At 36.8% G+C, this 22,341-nt stretch overlaps 6 protein-coding genes across 9 annotated transcripts; all 6 read right to left on the bottom strand.

Annotated features, from left to right (window-relative positions):
* Positions 1–2,496: 2,496 nt before the first annotated feature.
* LOC111791877 (GATA transcription factor 15-like) lies at positions 2,497–3,908 on the bottom strand. The gene is made up of 3 exons (XM_023673378.1): positions 3,432–3,908; positions 3,198–3,344; positions 2,497–3,089 (listed from the first exon to the last, which is right to left on the bottom strand). The coding sequence occupies exons 1-3, from the start codon at positions 3,450–3,452 to the stop codon at positions 2,811–2,813; spliced, it is 447 nt and encodes a 148-aa protein (XP_023529146.1). The 5' UTR covers positions 3,453–3,908; the 3' UTR covers positions 2,497–2,810.
* A 1,267-nt stretch (positions 3,909–5,175) lies between these two features.
* On the bottom strand, positions 5,176–7,463 carry LOC111791689 (heparanase-like protein 1). Of its 2 annotated transcripts, none has more exons than XM_023673140.1 (8): positions 7,133–7,463; positions 6,833–7,053; positions 6,595–6,743; positions 6,294–6,530; positions 6,016–6,205; positions 5,820–5,945; positions 5,635–5,734; positions 5,176–5,537 (listed from the first exon to the last, which is right to left on the bottom strand). In XM_023673140.1, exons 1-8 carry the CDS (start codon positions 7,346–7,348, stop codon positions 5,178–5,180), a joined length of 1,599 nt encoding a protein of 532 aa, XP_023528908.1. In that variant the 5' UTR covers positions 7,349–7,463; the 3' UTR covers positions 5,176–5,177. The 2 variants fall into 2 exon arrangements, with proteins under 2 accessions (XP_023528908.1, XP_023528909.1); XM_023673141.1 differs by having other exon boundaries at positions 5,176–5,426.
* Positions 7,464–7,890: 427 nt separating this feature from the next.
* On the bottom strand, positions 7,891–10,508 carry LOC111790284. The gene is made up of 3 exons (XM_023671148.1): positions 10,362–10,508; positions 9,469–9,722; positions 7,891–8,284 (listed from the first exon to the last, which is right to left on the bottom strand). Exons 1-3 carry the CDS (start codon positions 10,506–10,508, stop codon positions 7,891–7,893), a joined length of 795 nt encoding a protein of 264 aa, XP_023526916.1.
* A 1,189-nt stretch (positions 10,509–11,697) lies between these two features.
* Positions 11,698–13,774, bottom strand: LOC111790103 (transcription factor MYB111-like). 2 transcript variants are annotated; one of them, XM_023670908.1, is made up of 3 exons: positions 13,600–13,774; positions 12,762–12,891; positions 11,698–12,412 (listed from the first exon to the last, which is right to left on the bottom strand). In XM_023670908.1, the coding sequence occupies exons 1-3, from the start codon at positions 13,730–13,732 to the stop codon at positions 12,007–12,009; spliced, it is 669 nt and encodes a 222-aa protein (XP_023526676.1). In that variant the 5' UTR covers positions 13,733–13,774; the 3' UTR covers positions 11,698–12,006. The 2 variants fall into 2 exon arrangements, with proteins under 2 accessions (XP_023526676.1, XP_023526677.1); XM_023670909.1 differs by having other exon boundaries at positions 11,698–12,397.
* Positions 13,775–16,463: 2,689 nt separating this feature from the next.
* On the bottom strand, positions 16,464–17,992 carry LOC111790104. Its single transcript, XM_023670910.1, has 6 exons — positions 17,862–17,992; positions 17,457–17,519; positions 17,234–17,281; positions 16,990–17,055; positions 16,836–16,904; positions 16,464–16,650 (listed from the first exon to the last, which is right to left on the bottom strand). The coding sequence occupies exons 1-6, from the start codon at positions 17,919–17,921 to the stop codon at positions 16,642–16,644; spliced, it is 315 nt and encodes a 104-aa protein (XP_023526678.1). The 5' UTR covers positions 17,922–17,992; the 3' UTR covers positions 16,464–16,641.
* An 879-nt stretch (positions 17,993–18,871) lies between these two features.
* LOC111791747 (acetate/butyrate--CoA ligase AAE7, peroxisomal-like) lies at positions 18,872–21,962 on the bottom strand. 2 transcript variants are annotated; one of them, XM_023673217.1, is made up of 3 exons: positions 21,641–21,962; positions 20,331–20,921; positions 18,872–19,929 (listed from the first exon to the last, which is right to left on the bottom strand). In XM_023673217.1, the coding sequence occupies exons 1-3, from the start codon at positions 21,854–21,856 to the stop codon at positions 19,033–19,035; spliced, it is 1,704 nt and encodes a 567-aa protein (XP_023528985.1). In that variant the 5' UTR covers positions 21,857–21,962; the 3' UTR covers positions 18,872–19,032. The 2 variants fall into 2 exon arrangements, with proteins under 2 accessions (XP_023528985.1, XP_023528986.1); XM_023673218.1 differs by lacking the exon at positions 21,641–21,962 and adding an exon at positions 21,517–21,616.
* Positions 21,963–22,341: the final 379 nt, after the last annotated feature.

Raw genomic sequence — 22,341 nt, 5'->3', positions numbered from 1 at the left:
ATAATAATTATAATATATTTTTTTGGATAATTTCTTATACAAAAATCTATCCTAAAATTTAAAATAAACTAAATTAATTTTAAAAAATACTATTAAAACTTTATGCTTTATTTAAATAATATTTTATATTTTAAAGTTAAATATTCATTAATATATTTAAACTTTTTAAATACTTTTTAAAAAAATTTGAAAAATACCCTATTTTAAATAAACTTTTAAAACTAATATGAAAATATTTAATTTTTTTTTTTAAAAAAAGATAAAGGATGATTTATTAGGTGCAATTTAAAAATGGTAGATATTTTTTAAACATGGTAATAACTTCGAGTATTTTTTAAATATTTTTTTAAATAAAATAGTATATATTTCCGTCCCTATATTAGATATTTTTCAGAATTTTTGAAAATTTATGAGTGATATTAAAATTTCTAAAAATTGAAAAAATAAATAAAGTTTAAAATGTATTTTTATTGTTTAAATTTTAAAATAAAATAGGATGAAATTGTAAAAAAAAGAAAAAATAGATTGGGAAGGGCATTTAATGTAATTGTAAATATGGAAGGGACAAGGACAAGGCGTGGGGACAGGATTAGCTGGATCGCACGCACTGTGATGTGTGGTGCACCTTTTTTTAAAATGGGTATCCAATGAGTTCTTTTTTTTTTTCTTTTTTTTTTTAAATCAATTTTCCAACAAATACAAAAGGGTAGTTTCGGTATTTACGCTACAAATCTCATGCAAACGTCAGCATCTCCGTCCAGTGTGACAGCTGGCAATGCCTCTGGAAAGCCCTTTCCACTACCATTTGTCCGTCTCACCTCCTCTTTTAAATAAATAATTTGTTGTTTTTTTTGGGTAAAAAAATCTATTCATTTTTTAAAAAAATTTAATTTATATATTTCAAAAATTCCAGCTATGACTTGAACATAAAATTACCGCTTCCATTATTTCAATTCATCCTCTCATGTCGGCTCTTCGTCACCTATTAGTAGATCGGTACGTGAGTTGAGTTCAGAATGTCGTAAGACAGTTCGGTCCTTAACCAATATAGGCGTTAGAGCATTGCGAATACCTTTATCTAGTACAAGAGAAGAGAGAAGTTGTGAGATCGAGTTTACGAAGCGAATGAGAGACTGTTAAACCGATAGGTAGAAGGACGTTTGTCTCTCAGTTTCACTAAAAGACGACAAAGGAACGAGCATTTTCAAAAATGAAAAAAAAAAATACTCGTTACCAAATTCAATACCAAGCGTTTCATCAACTATTTCAAAAGTGGTTTTTGTGTGGGATACATTGTTCGTTATTTCTTTAGAAAATGATAGCTCATGCAACCTTTACGAGTACCCATTATCAAATAAATTTGATCATTGCAAGCCCATGATTAATTTGGCCCTATCAATTCAATATGATATTTTATGGCCTCTTTGAAGCTCGGGAGGAGTCCGCTTTGGTTCGTTACGTATTGTCATCATAAACAGCCTTACAATCCACTCCCTTGAGGGTCCAGTGTCCTCGTTCACACATCACTCGGTGTTCGACTCTGATACCATTTATAACAACTCAAGCCCACCACTAATAGATATTGTCCGTTTTTGCTGTTACGTATTACCGTCTCATAATGTGACCATGTCGCAGGAAAATACTAGAGGACACAGATGTCGAATCTGAATTCTAAATATGGGACATGGGTCGATACAAAACGAGATTACGAACAATTATTGTTAATGAAAATTACCTTTTTTTTTCTTTTAAGTTTAATAAATAAAAAGTTGAAAAGGACAGTTATCCTAATGATAAGTTTCTTGGAGCAAAATGATTGGATGCAAAAAATCCATCCCCTTCTTCTCCACCCCATGCATCACTGCCACATAAGTTATGGATAACAATTCTCTTATTTCTTCTCTATTTTCTTTTTCCCAAATTATTTTTCTTAATTATTAATTATGATCAGTTATTATTTAACTCCCGAACATACGCTACATTCCCACCTCAGTTAGAGAGGAGAACGAAATATTATTTATAACGGTGTGAAAATCTCCCCCTAACAGACACGTTTCAAACCTGTGTCTGATAGAAATGTGTAACAGACGACAGACAATAGCAATATGTTACAAATGATATTAGAGACAGACACGGGGCAGTGTACCGACATAGAAACATGTCTGTAACAAACGCATTTATGTCATTGAGAAACATTTAATTTTCATCGAATCCAAATATGAAAATGATATCTTCAAATCCTTTTCTTAAAGGATTTGAAATCCCAAATATAAAATTTCTCAAAACGGACAACCGTTCCCTCTCAATTGTATTAATTTGTTGACTTTCCGATGTAAACCGAACAACAAAATAAAACAATATATATGCTTTAATCACCAAATGTTAGAGCTTCAAATTCCCTATTCACTTCATTATTTTCAGCTGTTTAATACCACAATCATACAAAGAACAATAAATGAACAGCAAAAACACACAAACTTAGGAGTTACCAAAAAATGTTTCAAACAAAGATTTGATTCAAATTTGAGACAAGAATCTGCAATGACAATGTTCAACAGAATTCATTATCCAGCTCGTCCAACACAGCTACATTACTCAATACTCTCCAACATCCAAAATGGCAATGGTTAGTTAATACAACAAAAAAGGAAGAGATCTAAGAGGAGGAGGAGGAACAATAATGAACTAAGAGGATTTCACTCAATTTTTGGGAAAGATTTGAACAAAATGGATGGAGAAGATACACTTTCTGGGTCAGATTTTGCTGTTTTTTTGTTTGTGTTCTTATTGCTCTGTCAATGGCGGCGGGTTCAAGCATAAACTGAGCCATAAGACAGAGCCATCAAAAGCACAGCCGCTTGTTCTTCTTCACCTAACTTCTTACGTTGCCTCTCAACACTGGATCTCTGCATCAAAACCTCTCTACCCAAAGCCAATAGTCTCTGTTTCAAGCTATCTCTTAGCTTACTATGGCTAATGTTATTACTACTGCTTTTCTTGCTCTTCTTATCCTCAACAACCCCTCGATTCAACCCTAAAATTGCCCTCCTCTTCTTCCTACTTCTGATCCCACACGCATTGCAAAGAGACTGACAAATCACAGAGATGTAAACAGATATCAGAGATTTGGATCAACGAAGAAGATATGTTCATTAGAGTTCAGATCAATCACTCAATCAATGAATCAATCAAATCACCTTTGGACCAGCCGGGCCGCCTCGCCATAAAGGGGTTTTCGAAGTGCCACAGTCCGCACACGTCTTCTTGTTCTGCTCGTTCACTATACTCTCCTCCGACGAAACCCCGCCGGAGTTTTTGCCGGATATGTCCTCCGATTCCGATCCCTGCATCATTAGCAACCACCGATCAGAAACCAGAGGGAAAAACCTCAAAATCAGAAGGAATCGAGAAAAACAGAGGCTAATACTCACTCTATCACTCGGATCCATCATTAGTCACCTGTTTAGAGAGATCTAAGAGAAACCCAGATTCAAAAAACCCAAAACTCGAAGTGGGTAGTGAGTGAAACGATCAGAAACCACAGAATCAAATGATGGGTGAGTAACTGAAGAAACCCCTCGATCAAGAACAGGGGAAAACAGGGGAAGCGAGATCGAAGAACAGAGAGGGGATGAATGAAGAACGGATCAAACCCAGAAAGTGAAATCAATGGAGGAAACAAAAGGGGGGGAAACGGATAAGGGAGAGGGAGAAATAGATAAGATTAGAGCGAGAGAGAGCGTGGAGAACAGAGAGAAAAAAAGGGGTTGGTTCAGAATAGCGAGGGAAAACGAAAGATTGAAAGGAAAATGCAGAGGGAAAGAAGGAGGGAAAGAATTTGAGAGAAGAAAGAGAGGATCAAATAGGAATCGAACCGACACAAATGCACTGGCCGCAACCGGATCTGAAAATCCCATCTTAAATATAAACAACCAACACAGAGAAGGCGAGCTACAGAAACCCTAGCTACCTCTCTCTGCTGTTTTTTTCTAAATGACGAAAATACCCCTGCCCGAAAAAAAATAAAAATTAAAAAAAAAACCCTTCTCCCCGCCAAAATGTGCCCCTAAATCAACAAAAAGGGCGCCACTCCCATTTTTGCATTTGTATTATTTATTATTTTCCAATATTTTTAAATTTTATAATTAAATAATATATATAATAAATTTAGCCTTTAATTCATTAATTAATTAATTAATGGAAGTTAAAGAAAGAAAGAACGGTGTTGATATAGAAGTTGAATAGTTACTTTTCATCTCCACCGTCTGATTTGTGATTAGTCAACGCGGGCCCACCTTTTGGTGTTTGAATTTGGCGGCAACTTTGTATTTTCAGTATTAAAATAAAATAAATAAATAATAAATTGTGTTTTTTTTTTTTGGGGGAAAATATGTGAATGAAATAACACCACTCGATAAAGTGGTTATGTTATGACCAAGTTGCTTACTTACAACCACAATTTCAACAAAATTAGATTATGTTATCTCTAATTAATAAGAATCACCCGATTATGATCCATTAATCTTACTCGTAAAGCACGTAAGCTCGATAGAGTTATCTCTTTGAATGTCGGAATTTAAAAGTTATGAAATTAAAGTTGCTAATTCGAGCTTAATGGATAAGACGTTTTTAGCTCACTTGAAAAGATATAGGTTTGAGGTTTTAACTCACATGAAGAATCCATGTTTAAGGGCGGGTTGGGGGACGAGTTTAGGGAATTCTTTCCCTTTACAGTTTCTGGGATGGGGAGACTTGTCCACGGGTGGGGTAGGGACGTATATGTAAAAAAGTGGAGACGGGTGAGACGGGACGGGAAATACGATCCTCATCCTCGACCCCGTTTATAAAAAATAAGGAATCTCGCAAAATTTAAAGAATACTTTCATAGTGACAAAGGAATGATTCCCCGTCTTGTTAATACTTTTAATCAGGGACGGATTCAAACATTGGGTTGAATTTTCCAAAATTACCCTCAAAACTTCCATAAACTCCAATTATGCCACTAAACTTTAATTTGTTTTTCCTATAATTTTTTAAGTTTATAAATTGTTAAAGAAAAAAAGAATTATTCCTTAAAATAAATAAATGAAAAATTGACACAAAAACTTATATGTAAAAATTATATGACATATATGTGTCGACACGGGCTTGACCCACTAGGAGCGTATGCGATCGAATCATTTGCAACCTGAGGCTACAAAATTGGGAACGACAACAAACGAAATAGACCAAGTAGCGATACTTATAGAAGAGTTACTCTGACGATAAACCGGTGTAAGATTCGGCAAATCTCCCTCCTCTGTCGTCTCCAATATTTTTCCATTCAAAAGCACCGTGGGACTCTTAAGCAGACCGTTACTTGGAGTCAAATGGTATTCTTCTCGTTGTGCTCCCAAATCCGATACTTTACTTCCACCTTTCGAGATCTGTCTCATTCGACTCGTCTTCTCAGCCAAACTCACATTAGTGTGGTTTTCAATCTCGATTATGAAGTCAGTTTGGTTGCTCATATTAATGAAAAGCACGGTTATACCCGTCTATAATAAGATCATAAATTCAAATAAGTTACAATATGTATTCATTTTAATATTCAAAATGTTGAAAAAGACGACCGTTTTAAATAGGGTTTCTTACTCTTTCTCTCGAGCAATGAGCATAAGCTCGCAAATAAGAAGAGACGTTATTGTCAACCTTGAGAACACCTGGACCCATGAGACGGTGAAAGAGAAGTGCACTAATACAACAAACAAAATGCTAAATTCAATGAGAATCGTTACTAAACGGGTTTAAGAGATAGTTAATGGTATGGTCTGCCTTACCCGTAGTAATCAGGTGAAGGGGTTAAAGTCTCAGGTCGAAGAACACCATAATGTCCACCGACTAAAGTTTGTCTGCAGTATACCTTAGTATTGTACAAAGCAGCCATCCCGAGTTGATCTATGTACCTATAATTTCATACCCAAGTTATTAAAAAAAAAAACTCGAATGAAAGAAAGGGGAGAAAATACTAATTACCAGAAACCATCGACAAATGTATTAGAAACATAGGGACTGCCACCGCCATAGGCTCCACCAGCTTCTCCGACCCAAGCAACAGTCCAAGGGGCATGATTTTGAACAACATTCTCGAGCTTTTGGAATGTACTTGATTCCCGACTAAGATAGGAAGGATCCAAAAACTTATGAATTATCTCAGTGTCATTCCCTGCAAAATCAAGTTTAATTTCTCAATATTCGAACTATAGTTTATGAACATGAATCGTTTAACGAGGTTAATAGAACAGTCGACGAACCTGCACCCATATTGTATACATGATGAGTGAGAACATCAACAACGTTCGGACCTGTTTCGTTAACAAAGTCTTCATACCAGGAGGCATCAAAAAATGCACCAGGTGCTACGATGGAAGGTTTTTGTCGAGAGTTTTTGTACAAACGATCAATGATTTCTCGAAGCTTGATCGAACCTTTTGCATATCGTGCAGCGGTAATACTTGCCCCGATACTATTATAACCGCCCAATTCATTGCCTGTCAAGAGAATTAACTTAACCAGGAGAATTAATTACTCTGTAGTAAGTATTATTCAACTTACCGAACTCCCATGAATCGATTTGATAATTCTTTTCGATCGTGTATTGAATAAGTGCCTCTGTGTTACTATAGTTCCAATCTCCTTCCCATTGCTTTCCCATCGTGTTATTCCTTCCCAACATCGCGTTTAAACCAAAAGTTACAATCGCCCTGTGTAAAGAGGATAAATCGTGGTTGGACTACTGACCCGAACAACAAAAATAAGTACAACCCGAAAAGGACAAAGCAAAGAACGATACCCAGTCTTGTTGAAAAACCGGTTCAATTCATCCCATCTTTCCATATAGAAACATCCCTCGGTAATTAGAAATAGTGAACTGTTGCTCCTTTCAAATGGATGACAACGACCCTTGAAGCTCCCGACATCGTAAATCAATTTGTCTTGCAAAGTACCTCCTAATCTAATCCTTAGAGTCCCGAAAGCTTCCACAGCTTTAGTAAGTATAGGAAGAGACAAGTTCTGAAAACGAACCAAAGAATATTACAAGAGAAAGCTATGTTTCATGTGATTCTTGTTAATGGGTATCCAAAATTCTCACCAAAACGAGCATCGATGCATTGCCATCCCAAACACAAGGCGTTTGAGGGCACTCGTTAAAAGGCCAAACGTCCAAAGTCATACAAACGTAATTCTCATCCGTTTTTGCTACTGGTGTGTTTCCATCAACCACAATTCTCCCCCACGTAACCTCTCGAGATAGAACAGTGAGAACGGGAACATGCAAAAACACCAAAAGAAATTGGCTGACTTCCATCGTTGAATCAAAGTCGTGCCGAAAAAGAAACTGACACAAACGAACCAATCGATTAGATATCAACAAGTAAAGATTCCCGAAGCCTAAGAACACTCGAAAGATTATTATTAGAAAGAAACGGAAAGAGTGGTGAAAACAATTCGAGGAATTAGGGTTCATATACGCTTCAATTCTCCACCGTAACGTAACGTAATGGGTCGTTTGGTTTTGAGAGATTATTTGCACGTGCTTTTTGCCAAAATTTACTACAAAGTGTGGGTTTTCTTAAATTATTGTTTTTACAAATATGGTTAAATAATAATACATTAAAACTAATTTACCATAATAATATTAATATATTAAATTATTCTATTATTATAAATTAATATAAATAAGTATGGTTATATTTATTTAGTAACATATATTAACAATATAAATTATTAAGTTAAAAAATTTTAATTAAAAAATATTATTTGATGATTTAAAATTAATTAATTATATAAAATAAATACAAAAATGGGAATTAAAAAATTCATAAAATTAAAAAATTAAAAGAAAAAAAATTAAGGAGAGAGTTTGCAGGAAGCGGCGGTGTGAAGCAGCGACGACAAGGGGGCCTCTTGTTGGTGGCTTTGTATGATTACAGGGTCCTCTCTCCCAACCGGCGGCATTGTCTGCAGCGGCGGCGTCCGCGGCGGTGAATTGTGGATATGGTAACTTGCCACCACCTCTCTTCTCACGTTTTCTTGCTCTTCAAACATTCTCTGTGCACGCGCCGCCGTCACGTACAGCCCGGCGGCGAGGAACACCGTCGCCAATTCAAAAACTCCGGCGGCTGAAAATAAACCTTCTTTGATCGCCAAACAGCTCTGTTTTGGAGTCCACCAGTTCTTTAGATGGCCGGATTCCACAAACAATCCAATTAACAACAAAATTTCTCCCACGCCAAAACTTATCCTAATCGTGTTGAAATCGTTGTTAGATTCAAAATTTTAAATTTTTAAGTCGGTAATGATTGGAGTTTCGATTTTGATACTAGGTTAAATCGTACTATCATATTCAAAATTTAAAATTTTTAAGTAGACAATAATTCGAGCTCGGGTTTTGATATCATGTTAAATCACTATCAGATTTAATATTTAGATGTGAGATCCCACATTGATTAGGGAGGAAAACGAAACACCGTGTGTAAACCTCAAGGGAAGCTCATAGAGAAAGGCCAACGAGGACAATATGTGGTGGGCCTGAGCAATTACAAATAGTATTAGAGCCAGACATTAGACATTGTGACCACAAAGAGGCTGAGCCCTGAAAGGGAAAGTTCAAAGAGGACAATATTTACTACCGGTGGGCTTGGGCTGTTACAAATGGTATCAGAAAAGCCATGTTCCAAACATTGTGACCACAAAGAGGCTGAGCCCTGAGACGGAGAGTCCAAAGAGGACAATATTTACTACCAGTGGGTTTGGGCTGTTACAAATGGTATCAAAAGAGCCAGGTTCTAGACATTGTGACAACAAAGAGGCTGAGCCCTGAAACGGAAAGTCCAAAGAGGACAATATTTACTACCGGTGGGCTTGGGCTGTTACAATGGTATCAGAAGAGCCAGGTTCCAGACATTGTGACCACAAAGAAGTTGAGCCCTCAAAAGGGAAAGTCCAAAGAGGAAAATATTTAGTACCGGTGGGCTTGGGCGGTTACAAATGGTATCAGAAGAGTCAGGTTCCAAGTGATGTGCCAGCAAGGAGGCTATTCCCCGAACGGGTAGACATGAGGCGGTGTGTCAGTAAGGATGCTAGGCTCCGAATGGGATGGATTTGGTGGAGTCCCATATCGATTGAAGAAAGGAACGAGTACCAGTCAGGATTCTGAGCCGTGAAGGGAGGTAGATCGTGAGATCCCACGTTGGTTGAGGTGGAGAACGAAACCTCCTTTATAAGAGTGTGAAAACTTTTCCCAATCAAACACGTTTTACTTTTAAGGGAAGCCCAAAGAAAACAATATCAACTAGCAGTGGGTATGAGCCGTTACATCAGAGCTCCGGTTTTGATATCACATTAAATCACGGGATCGAACTCGAAAACTACTTTAACGAACAAAACTAAGAACCCATATGAGTAAATGGAAAATGTGGGGCTTACCATGTTGAAACGAAGAAGAAAGCACCTTGAAAGGTTAGAAATTTGGAAATGGCAAAAGAAGGATCCAAAGCAATGAGAGCAGGCGGCGGCGACTTACTCACTGCAATCAACACATACAAATGTTGCACCACCATCATCACCGCCATCCCGAGAAAGGCGCTCACCGTGCACAGCAGCGGCGTCTTCCCGCTGCCGCTGTACGAGCATCTCTTTTCTCCGACCTTATTATTTTCATCTATATCCATCCATATCACCTATGAAAATAAATTGTTGAGAATGCAAACAACGTCACGAGTAGAACATATATCGAACAATTTACAACAACTAAGGATTATATGTACAAAGTTGACCGGTTGGAATTCTCACGGCTATGCACGTTTCTACTCTATAATAATCACGAACCTAGCTAGACTTAAAACACAACAATATGAACCTCATGTTTTTAAGATTGTTTAAAACATTCAAAATTATGCTCGAAGTAGACAACATCACATCGAAAACGAGATATCGTCGAACGGGTTGGCAAGTTTATGAGTGGAGTTAGCAATGAGGTAGGTCATAATGTTTATCACAAACTTAACTAGACTTAAAACAGGATAACATACCTTCATCTAACACGAATGGACATCATGTCTCCGAGATTGTTTACACCATTCAAAATTAAGCTCAAACGAGATATCATCAAAAGGGTTGACAAATTTAGCATTTAAACGAGCGGAGTTAGCAATGAGGTAGGTCATAATGTTTCTACTTTATAAACAATCACAAACTTAACTAGACTCAAAATACGATGACATCCAACACATGGACACCAGGTCATCTTTCCACATCATTTAAACCATTCAAAATTTCAAAAAACGAGATACCGTCAAAAGGGTCGAGAGTTTTAGTACCCGAGAACGAGTGGACTCGGCAATTAGGCAAAGAACGAAGCAACACGAGCCACAAAAGATGGTCAAAACCATGAGAAAAGTGCCCATTTTGGTGCCCAATTGAGATCTCCTTGGACATGGAAGAAGATCCTGATGAGTGACAGCCATAGTTTTTGTTACTCAGAGATGAATGATTGATCGGTTTCCATTTGTTTAGGTCACCAAAATGGGAGCCGTGTTGTTGAAGAACAGAGAAAGAACACAAGAACACGCACAGAATTGCTTCCACCAAAGGTTGCTTAAAGCCTATAACATTCTCCAACGATTCCTAAAGTATAAGCTTTGTAGATCTTTTTTGCTTAAATTTTTTTAAAAAATAGTGTTTTGGGGAAACGAACGATCCTAGGTATGTATGTTTACCAATTTTGTCCCGAGCGATCGAAGGTGAAAGCGGGAAAAAGACGACAAAACCCTTTTTCCATCGTCCTCATTCGATCATGCTTGCTAAAGAAATAGAAGAATAAGCTAGGGGAGGGACCCCTAAGCTCGCGAGATCCGTTGAGGCAGAGACTAGTGCGATGGGCTCTGTTGCTCAAAGGGAAGAACGCGTCAGATAATGCTCAACTGGCAATCGTCTAGATGGTCTCAGGATTGTCTGAAGACTTTAGAGACTCCCTTAGAATGGTCATTGCCGAAGTGGCGAATCTAAACACCAAACTAAACCCAACTATGAGAGCGGTGGGGGACCAAACCCCAACTGGGGTTGTAGCACGATTTAATAAGATAAAGGTTCCAGAGCTCAAACCCTTATGTGGGGTTCGAGATGCCAAGGCTCTAGAGAACCGAGCCGTAAATACAGTGACAGAGGAAGTGAAGGAAACGTTAGCGACAATGCACTTAGCCGACGACGCGAAGTTATGGTGGAGGTCCAAGTGCATGAACATTCAAGATGGTCTATGTACCATGGACAAGAGAAGAAAAATAGGAGGAGCGAAGCAATGAGACCGATAGAGCGAGAAGGAACTAAGCTAGAAAAATTCCCAATTGATATAAACCCTAGAAAAATAAATAACTCAGTTTATTATTTAATAAAAATTATTTAGATTGAAAAAAATTTACAACTCAAACAATTAAATTAAACCTAAAAGAATATTCCACATGCCGGAACCCAACCCAACCCATAACAACCTCAATTAGATTAAACCTAAAAGAATATTCCACAGGGGCCCGAACCCAATCCAACCCATAACAACCTTAATTGGTACAGTAAAAATTCAAATAATAGGTTTACCGATGAACAAATAGAATGACGTGGAATCGTATGTTCCTTAAATTATAAGAAGAGAACAAACATATATATTCTACAAACAATAATCTTTCGAATAGTTATATCTTACACTTTAAGTACCACTGATTCTCTAGTAAATAATTTATTTATGATCTAACCATAAATAGAGTGAGCGTTGTTATTGCATTCTTAAAATCTACTCGTTCGTTCGATCTTCAAAGATCAATTTGATCCGTTTCCCATAACCAAGACGAAATATCCTCGAGCTCCCATTTCTCGAAACGCCCTTCATGAACCGATCCATATTCTTCCCACTCCCAATTCAGCCATTGATCCTTTTCAAAGGGTGAAGAAAAAGAATACCCATTCCCATGATCTTCATCCATGCATTGATTCCCACTTCCCACAAGCTTTCACCATTCCATTATTTAGTGTCATTATTTCGCCATCAAGCCACTCATATGGTCCCAAACCCTCCCCATCCCCATCACCCATTATGGACCTCAATATCACTTCCTTCCCCAATGTCTTGCCATCATCCTCTTCTTTTCCTTTCACTATGCCACCTTGTTCTTCCCTTCTTCCACACGTCACATCCCGCTTCCGCTTCGGCACGGGAATGATCCCCAGGAGGCAAGTGATCGGTGAAGAAGACTTCGTAGCAGATGGTCGTGTCACAGTATAGATTCTTCGACTTAGATGAGAGTTCCAATAATTCTTTATTTCATTGTCTGTTCGACCCGGTAAATGTCCCGCTATTACAGACCACCTAAAACGAAATAAACTCCACGATACAAAAAGTCAAACTTCATTTAAAACCCTAATGACAACGATACTCGAAAATTTTAGTTTTAGGTCGTTGGGCGTATTTATTTGTATTGGGAGACAAGATTGAGTGAAAATAGGGGAACACTTGAGGGTTCTCAATAATGGTGTCTGCCACAGCCTTAGTCTTAATTGGCTTTAAATTTAAAGAGGGATGGGAAGAGTACTGCATCATTGTGGGCAACACTTAAATGGAAAGAAAACAAGAAAACTTATGCAAAGATTAGATTTTTTGGATCAAATAGTTACATTTTGGAACAAAATTTATGACATTTTCTAGAACAGTTAGAACATGAAAAAACAAGTACCTGTTGCCTAAAACATTATGCAGCTTTACGATCATTTGTTCTTCCTCGGCCGTGATGTTCCCTCTCTTTAGATTTGTTCTCAGATAGTTAATCCATCTCAATCTGCAACTCTTTCCGCACCTTAACAATCCTTTCGTGTAACACCATATATGTCTCAAGATCATGTCCAAAGAAGAAAGATAACAACCAACCAACAAAAAAAAAAAAAACATTTACCGTATTGTCTTTTTAACTAATTCTTTCCTTAAATTAATAAAAATATTCTTAAATTTTGTAATTTGTCTCAAAAATATCTTTAAACTTTTAAAATTTTCAATAATACTAGGAAAGAAATTGATTAAAGGAGCTGTAACAGCCCAACTGCACTGCTAGCCTATATTGTCTGTTTTGGTCCGTTACGGATCGTCGTTGGCCTCATGATTTGAAACGCATCTACTAGGGAGAGTTTTTCACACCCTCGTAAGGAATGATTCGTTTCCCTCTCCAACCGAGGTGAAATCTCACGAGAGTATTTAAAAAACGAGATAAAAAAAAGATAAGAAATAAGAAATTATTGAGTCATAGGTTGAAACGTCAAAGGAAATCGATGATGAAAATGATCAACGACGGTAACCTTTTAAGGGTATTAAGTATTATCGGTTTTCATTCCCGTAACGAGAATATTTATTTTATTAATTTAGTCGAAAAACTCAAACTTTGTCACATTTTTGGACAAAAAACAAAAGAGAATCATATGAATCCTAGGTTTGTGTCATTTAAGGTAACAGCCTAAGTCCACTGCTAACAGATATTGTTTGAGGTGTTCTATTCGAGGAAACTCGTGAAAAAATGAACTGACCTGCATTCTTGGGCAAGGATCGCCACGAGCCTTCGCCATTGGCTCGGATATAGTTAGTCAAGAGCTCATCTTCTTCAGCAGTCCACCTTCCCTTTCTGAGCCCCACTTTTTCACAGCAAGGAGATCTCCCCATAGCTCTCAAGAAAAAGAAAGATCAGAGCAACAATGGCGACCCCAACAACAACTCAACTCTCTGTGGAGCTACTTCCCTAAGTTTATAGGGTTGGCTGTGAAGGGAAAACCCCATATTTATTGCCACAACTGTGACGTGAGAGTTACTACGATCGAATCGAACGACGAGGCTGACAATTTTACACCGTAAAAAAAGAAATTCGGGACTTCTATCCTACTTTTACTATAGTAAGTTAAAATCTTCGAAAGATTTTACTTCTCCGTGAAAGTTCTTCATTTGTTAAGATCGTTTTAAATGTTGTATGTTAAAAGTTTTTTTTAATGTCGAATGTCAATTTGAGCATAACTCAATCTCAACTAAAATGTCGGAAGTTTGAATATATCGCTTTATTTATTACTAAACTCTAAGAAAATTGTCGTGGGTTTCGATCAAAATTTGAATATCCATTTTCTACGATGCAAAATGATTAATTACATTGAGATAATTTAATATACGGGTATAATATGAGTTTTAACGTTATCGAGAAACTGCAGTGTTGGACTAAAATCAATGTCTTGAATGTCAACTTGAGTATAGCTCGATTGAGATGAAACAATTATCTTCGACTAATTTGTATTCCACACCGTGGGCTAAAACTCGACACCCTATAAGAATTTATTTATGGCCATATAAAAGCCATAAATGCTCTAAAGCCAAAATTATGCAAAATAGATTATTATAATGCACCAAAGACTTTATTGATATCAATGAGCAGTGCACCATACAACGAGCTAAGGGCAGCTCCTATGTCTTCTCTACCTAACCTATTAAACGGCTGAAAATCTGTGAGATTCCACGACAGTTGGAGTCGAGAACAAAGCGTTAGATACGTTTTAAGAACTGTGAGGCTGATGACGATATGTAACGGACCAAAACGGACAATGTTTGTTAACGGTGGGTTTAGGTTGTTACAAATGATATCAAAACCGGACACTGGGCGGTGTACCATTAAAGACATTGGACCTCCAAGGAGAGATGATTGTGAGATTCGGATAACGAAACATTGTTTAAAAGGTGTAAACTTCTCCTCAACAAACGCGGTTTAAATTTTTTTAAAAAAGTTAAAATCTATGGGTTTAACGAGCAGTTCCATCAGGTAAAAGGTGTGAAAATAATTGATAAACATTGGGCCAAATTACCTATCCCCACATTTATTATATTCCCCCTTCAAACATTAAATGGTTTCACATGCATGGCTCCCTAAAACTTCGCTCGGTATTAATTTTTACTTTAAACTTTCAATTTTATCAAAATATTTACATGGGTACAACGAGTAATTCGAAGTCTTTTCATCGTTTCAGTACAGGAATCTCTGTCTCTTTTAGTTCACCGTTCTTGGAGTTTATCTCAGAGATACTCAACATAGATTGCATCTAAAACTAAAAACGTACAAATTTGAGTTAGATTAGATTCGGGTCTTGATACATTCTTTTTGAATCATATCACGACCCTTTAAGTTAAATCGATGATACAATGTGTTACCGACGTAGTTGGCGTGTATAGTTCAAATATATCGATGTAGACATTATCGAAAGACAACATGGTACAACATAAGAAAGGAGCCAGCTAGATTTGCCACCATTAATACAAGAGATGGTACAAAATGAGTACCGATGAAAGGTGATTTTTGGGATTTCATAGCTAAGTTAGGAAGCTGTGAATTTCATCCTTTAATCTGTGGAGAAGACATATCATTTATTTCAGAAACAAAGTCGGCAAATTTAATTGGTTATAGGACAAGTTTTGTGGATTCAAACGTTTGTAGGGACATAAATTTCAGTGTGAGTATTAACTATCCTCCTAAAGATCGATAGTTCATCTCGTGTTCATGTTATTCTTGAACTGTTAGATTATATTTATTGAATGGATTTGAGTTTATTGTCGTGAAGCTAGATTTACGTTCGATTCCCTTCCAAGTTCTTTTGGTTTTTGAAATTTTTTTTGGGAAGGTTATTTCATCTCATTCATTTATTTTAGAGTTGTACCCGACATTTTAAAAGTAATATGAATGCATCAAAGAAGAATATCATAGCTCAAATCACAGGTAGTAGATATTGTCGTTTTTGGGCTTTCTATCTCGGGTTTTCTCTCGAGATTTTCAAATACATTTACTAGAGAGAGGTTTCCACGCCCTTATAAGAAATATTTCGTTCCCTTTTATAAGAGACGTGAGATCTCACAATTCACGAGCCCAGTGTCCTCGTTGGCACACTGCCCACTGTTGTCTTCTTTGGGTTACTCCACCTCCCTTGAGGGCCTAGCGTCCTTGTTGACATACCACCTGATGTCTGCCTTTGATACCATTTGTAACAGCTCGAGCTCACCGTTTGCAAATATTGACTGTTTTAGCTCGTTATGTAACGTCGTCAGCCTCATGATTTTAAAACGCGTCATCTAGGGAGAGGTTTTCACACCCTTAAAAGAAATGTTTTGATTCCATCTCCAACCGACGTGGGATCTCATAGAGAATCAAGCCAAAAAAATATTGTAACGCACATGCCCATCACATGAAATGGGATTTGAAATCTAGATTTCGTATTTCATGGCTTCGATATTCTCCTACATTTCTATGATATGATCGTGTTACCTTGATTAACATCGTTAAAAGAGTATTTTGTTAATATCTTTATTAAAAAAATGTGGAAAAAATCATAATTTATTAATAATTTAAAAAACGTTTCTCAAGAAAATATAAACCCATAAAATTTCCGTTGATTTGTTACTAAATAAATAGTTTATTTACACATTTCCTTTCAGCTAATTATGGAAGAAAAAGACAATCTCAAAAAAATAAAAATAAAAATAAAAAAATAAAAAGGCAACGAAGTAAGCTCCAACGTCATTTTAATTATTTAATGGAAATATAAATATCAATCTTCCTGCAAAAACAATAAACTAAAATTAAATTAAAAAGATAAAAAAAAAATAATAATAAAACATTCAATAATATTTCTAATTATTTAATGGAAATATATATAATTTAAAATGAAAGGCGTGTAAGAATAAATAAATAAATAAATAAATAAAACAAAATAAAATAAAATAAATTTAGTATATATTTTACCGGTACAAGGTTGTCTTGTCCCGAGGTGCAAGCGGGTCGCCGAGGAGGAAGCTGCTGGCGTTGGGTTCTCTGCAAATTATAAAATTAATTTCCATTAATTAACATATTACACCAATTTAATAATAAAATTTATTATTATTTAAGGCGAGGTTACCTGTAGTTTCGGTCGCAGAGTCTCCACCATTGCCATTGTTTTATGATGCCCTCCACCAGCCCCTTGCTTTAATTTTCATATTAATATCCACAAAATAAAAATAATTCATTAAATTTATTATTTTATTAATTTATTTATTTTATGAGTGGGCCAAGGTTCATGAAACATGGGCCAGCCCATATTCTTATTCCTATATGTTTGGGCACAAGAAGATGTCTTATTCTTATTCGGTTTAGGGAATCACCTTGCATAGGGCCCAGTCCGCTGAATCAAAGAACGCTCTTTCCTTATCCTGCATCCAAACACCACTTTTCACTCTTATTTAAAATATAAAATTTGAATTTAATTAATGTATTAAAAATAAATTGAATTTTTATGTTAATATTACACAGAGACTAAATTTTATTTATATATTGTAATTTTTAATTACGAATAAAATAAAAAGGATTTTAAGTTTGTTAATTGACCTTTGAGATCAAGGGCTTCTTCCTTGGCACCAAACCTCCGTACTTACTCCCCCCGGACATTGCCTAATAATAACAATAATTAATATTAATGAATAAGAAAATGAAAATTCCACGTTGGCAAACGAGTGTTTAGAGGGTTGAAGACAGAAGAGATTCCACGTGATCCGGTTTTTGACAGGTCAGCAACCAGGAAACGGCGTCAAGACGCTGTTAGTGGACAGCGGAGTCACTAACGTCAAGCCGTTACAGATTTTTTTTTTTTTTTTTTTTTAAAANCCGACATGTCGTCAGGATGATGGGTTAGTTTTCTGGGCTATTTAAATTAAAAATAATATTTGTTTAACCCATGGTTAAAAGTAAAAAATTGAAGGATTTGAATTTTAGATGGAAAGTGGGAAAAGTTACCTGTTGATCATGGGGTGAACAGAAGGTGTCCCCATACCCTAAACCATTGAAATCTTCCATTTCTCTGCAAATTTACTCAAAACCCTAAGAGGAAGAGAGAGAGACAGAGGGTTTCATGAAGGATTTTGTGTGGAACCAATGGAAATAGGTCACCAATTTATAAGGAGACAGAGACAGAAAGAGAGAGAGAAAATAGCTTGAGGAGGGAGGAAAGGGAGAGATTCAAGTGAAATGAAAAAAAGAGTGAAAGGGTTAAGATAAGAATATTAATATCAAAGATACGTTTACCACTACTCCTTCTCATCTTTCACCTTTCTCTTTTTCCCTCTCTCTCTCTACCCTAAACACGACCCTAAACACGACCCTAAACACGGTCAGTACAGGTGTCTATTTAACTACTAAAGTCAAGATCGGTGAAAACGTTCTGTTTAAACAGCAAGAAGATAGCAAAGTCGTCAATTATCGTCCTTGTCTCTATGGTTAGATTTATTATAATTTCCTTAAGAAACTCGAACCCCACAAATGTCATGTACAAAATTCTTGTAAAAATAGATAGAAAATTGTATAGGAGAGGCTTTCTCATCCCGTCCCATACTTTTGTATATCTTTAATTAATCATTTAATTTTTTATTCTCTCGTAATGTTTTTCTTTCTTTACTTTTGAAATTTTGGGTCGTACTAAAAAAAATTAATATCAAAAAGTTGGAAATGGTTTAGAATAAATGTACTAATACAGAGGTTTCAATCAACTTTTGACCTACAAATAAATATTAAACATATTTTAACCATTTTATTATTTGTCTATTGTATGTTTTATTTAAAGAAAAAAATATATATAATATTAATTTTACCAACAATTTTGTGGATTAACTATGTACGTGGGAAGGTCGACCCAATCTATTGGGTAAGGTTAGGATATAACGTTAGTCCGTCAATCAAACGGAAACGCACACAAACCGTTCCTTTCCCACGTGTCAACATTCAATCCGTTAGTCACAAGCAACAACGCTCAAACAAACTCCGTTTTATTTACAAACTATTGACGAATTAAAAAGCTTGGTTTATAATGAAGTATTCTAAGAACTATTTATATATATATATATATATAACTATGCTTCTGATCTGTGTAAATATTGTATACAAACTGAGTTACCTTTAGAAGCAAAACTGATTATAACTTGCTGGTCTTTACAGGTCCCATCTCCTTGGCTTTGGCTCTCAGCAGATGCTTTTGAACCTTCCCAGTAGCTGTTTTTGGTAGCTCACCAAATACCACAGATTTTGGGACCCAATAAGCTGGCATCTTCGACTTGCAAAACTTCATTATATCCTCACCCATTCGCTGCTCGTTTCCCTTATCTACCTTCGACTTTAACGTCACGAAAGCACAAGGAGATTCGCCCCAGCGTTCGTCAGCTCGAGCGACGACAGACACCTCCAGTATAGCCGGGTGCTGGTAGAGAATGTTTTCTATCTCCACACTGCTTATGTTCTCACCTCCAGATATGATGATATCCTTTGACCTGTCTTTTATTTCTATGTAACCATCTGGATGTTTCACGCCAAGATCACCTGAGTGAAACCAGCCATTGGCGAATGCCTCTTTGTTGGCTTTTGGGTTCTTTAAGTACCCTTTCATTACAGCATTCCCACGCATTACAATCTCCCCAACAGTTTTTCCATCGGATGGAACTGGTTGCATTGTCTGAGTGTTCACGACGTCTAGACCCTCCAATGCAGCGTACCGTACGCCTTGACGAGCATTCATTCGCGCTTGGGCTTCTGGAGGTAATGAGTCCCACTCTGGCTTCCATGCACATACTGTTGAAGGACCATAAGTTTCAGATAGGCCATAGGTGTGAGTGATCCGAAAGCCCTTCTGTGACATTGCGTATAATACAGGAGGAGGTGGAGCTGCTCCGGCTGTCATTACATGGACAACATGGGGAAGGGGAAGGATGGTATCTTCTTTAGGAGCATTAACAATAGTATTAAGAACAACGGGTGCAGCACAGAAGTGTGTTACTTTATGTTCGGCTATGGCTGAATAAACTGCCTTGGCAGTGACCTGTACCAACAATCGAAAAGGAAAAAGCAGCTATCAATAAGAATGTTAACATGGCATATGTTCTACAGCAATTAGAAGCCAGGAGATCCACTTTTATGAGGATATTCATCTAGAAAGCACAAAAATTTGCCATCATTTAATTTATCAAGGGGAAAGAGCTTTATCGCCTGATGATGGGTCAACAACAATGATGAGCAACCTCGAAGTGGAAGCTTATTGCATCACAGCATCAGGCGTAGGCACTCACCAGGTTTCCATTGAGTGAATGAGAATGAGTTCAAAAGAATCTTCCATTTTAATTTCAAAACCTTGTTAGTGTTTCCGTTAATAATCTTCAATCTATTGTCCTTTGGACTATTCAATAAGCATAAATTGCTTCAAAAAAATAATCTTATTAATACCTGCCGGAGACATATACTTGTTCCACAGAGAGCAGCCAGTGCCCAAGTGTAGCACCAACCATTGCAATGGAACATTGGAAGAGTCCAAAGATATATAGCTCCCTCATTCATCCCCCACACTAAGCCTGCACTCAAAGACATGAGATATGCTCCTCGGTGGCTCAAAACCACCCCTTTAGGACTTGCAGTTGTACCAGACGTATAGCCTAGAGTAATGCTCTGCCACTCATCCTCTGGTGATTTCCAAGCATACTCGGGATTGCCTGTTTCCAAGAATTTTTCGTATTCAATGGCCCCTTTTGATAAAGCATATTTGAGTGCCTCCGGATCACAGCTTTCATCACCAATTACAATTAGAAGTGGTGGCTTGTAATGGCCATGGCCCTTTTGAGCTAAAATTTTTAAAGCTTCTTCTGCTAAGGGAAAAAACTCTTGATCCACCATAACAACTGCAGATGACGAGTGACCAAGAAGAAATGAAATTGTTTGTGCATTTAGACGAATATTAACACAGTTCAGAACAGCTCCAGCCATGGGAACTCCAAAATGAGCTTCATAGATAGCCGGAATATTTGGTGCAATCATTGCTACCTAAATACAATATCACCAATCAGTTTTCATTCAGTTACAATCAATAAATCGCCCAGATAACCTTTCAAATAGACTTTAAAACTAATGAACTTCCAAGATAACATATCAGACAGATTACAGAATCCTCGAGATTCTGCGCAAGAGAAGTTTATGTGAAGGTAATTTAATTGAATCTGCTCTCTAAACAGCGAGGCATAATTGGAATACTCGAAATTTCCGCAAGTCAAGATGAGAACTCCAAAGGAACATGCATTAAACGCTATCGACTATTTGTAGCGCAATCCTATAGAATTTCATGATGAATTTCCAAAATAATTAACACCATTACAGCCACAGAGAGAGTTCAGTAATCAAATATTAGGAGTCATCAAATACCAGAAGATTCAACCCCGAAACAAGCCTACAAACTTCACGCTTTCCACATCACAGAGTAAATAGGACCAGGTTAAAATTCCAACCAAACACTTCATCACTTTATGCCAGAAACGTATTCATATTTAGAATCTAATGCAGTAATTATCCTCCATGATCAGGTTGACTTTTATTTTCTCAAAAAAAAAAAAAACGATTCATCCTGCAATTAATTTCCACTCACCGATTCCGGATATTTCACCGAAAACAGCCAACGTGAGGTCAGTCATAAGAATCACTCTCGCAGCGACAGTTAACAAACGTCAAAAATGGAAAAAAAAAAAAACATAGAGAGAAACGAGAAGTACCGTGTCTCCAGCGCCGATGGAAATGTTCGAAAGAGCCGAAGCCAAACGGCGGCAGCGTTGGTAAGTCTGAAGCCAGTTGTAGCGGCGAGATCCATGGACGACCGATAATCTGGAAGGATGAATCAACGCGGCTCTCTCGAGAAACCACAGCGGCGTCAAGGCGGTGTAGTTGGCGTCGTTCTTCGGCAAATCGTCGATGTCTCTGATTCCGGCCATGGCTCCGCAACGAGTTCCTCTAGCTCTCGCTTTCTCTTGGGTCTCTGTGCTTCTCTCTCTAGCAACAAATGACAAGCGTGGCTGTAATGTGAGAACAGCGGTAAAGCAAAGGTATATATATATATATATATGTCACCGGGAACTGTAGAGAGAGAACACATCGGACGGCTGGCAGAAGTCCAGAGGTTTTGACTGTGCGATTTATCGGATTATCCTTCTCTGGCCATTTACCTGAACTGCCGTATTGTTAATGCCTGTATTTATTTATTTTTAATTATTATTATTTATATAATACATTATAAGATTAGGGAGAAACCATAATATAACCTTCCCATAAAAATACATTAAATTTATTTCATTATTAAAGGCATGCATATTACGATTATTATAAGAAAATTATATTTATTGACAAAAAATAATTGTAAATAAGGAAAAATTACATTACCTCAATCTTTTTAATTAATTTATTTCATTCCCTTATTAAA

Source organism: Cucurbita pepo, chromosome LG03, assembly GCF_002806865.2.
Source record: "Cucurbita pepo subsp. pepo cultivar mu-cu-16 chromosome LG03, ASM280686v2, whole genome shotgun sequence".
NCBI classification, from domain to species: domain Eukaryota; kingdom Viridiplantae; phylum Streptophyta; class Magnoliopsida; order Cucurbitales; family Cucurbitaceae; genus Cucurbita; species Cucurbita pepo.
Note: the sequence above shows the minus strand (reverse complement) of the source record. Positions and strands in the feature narration are given on the sequence as shown.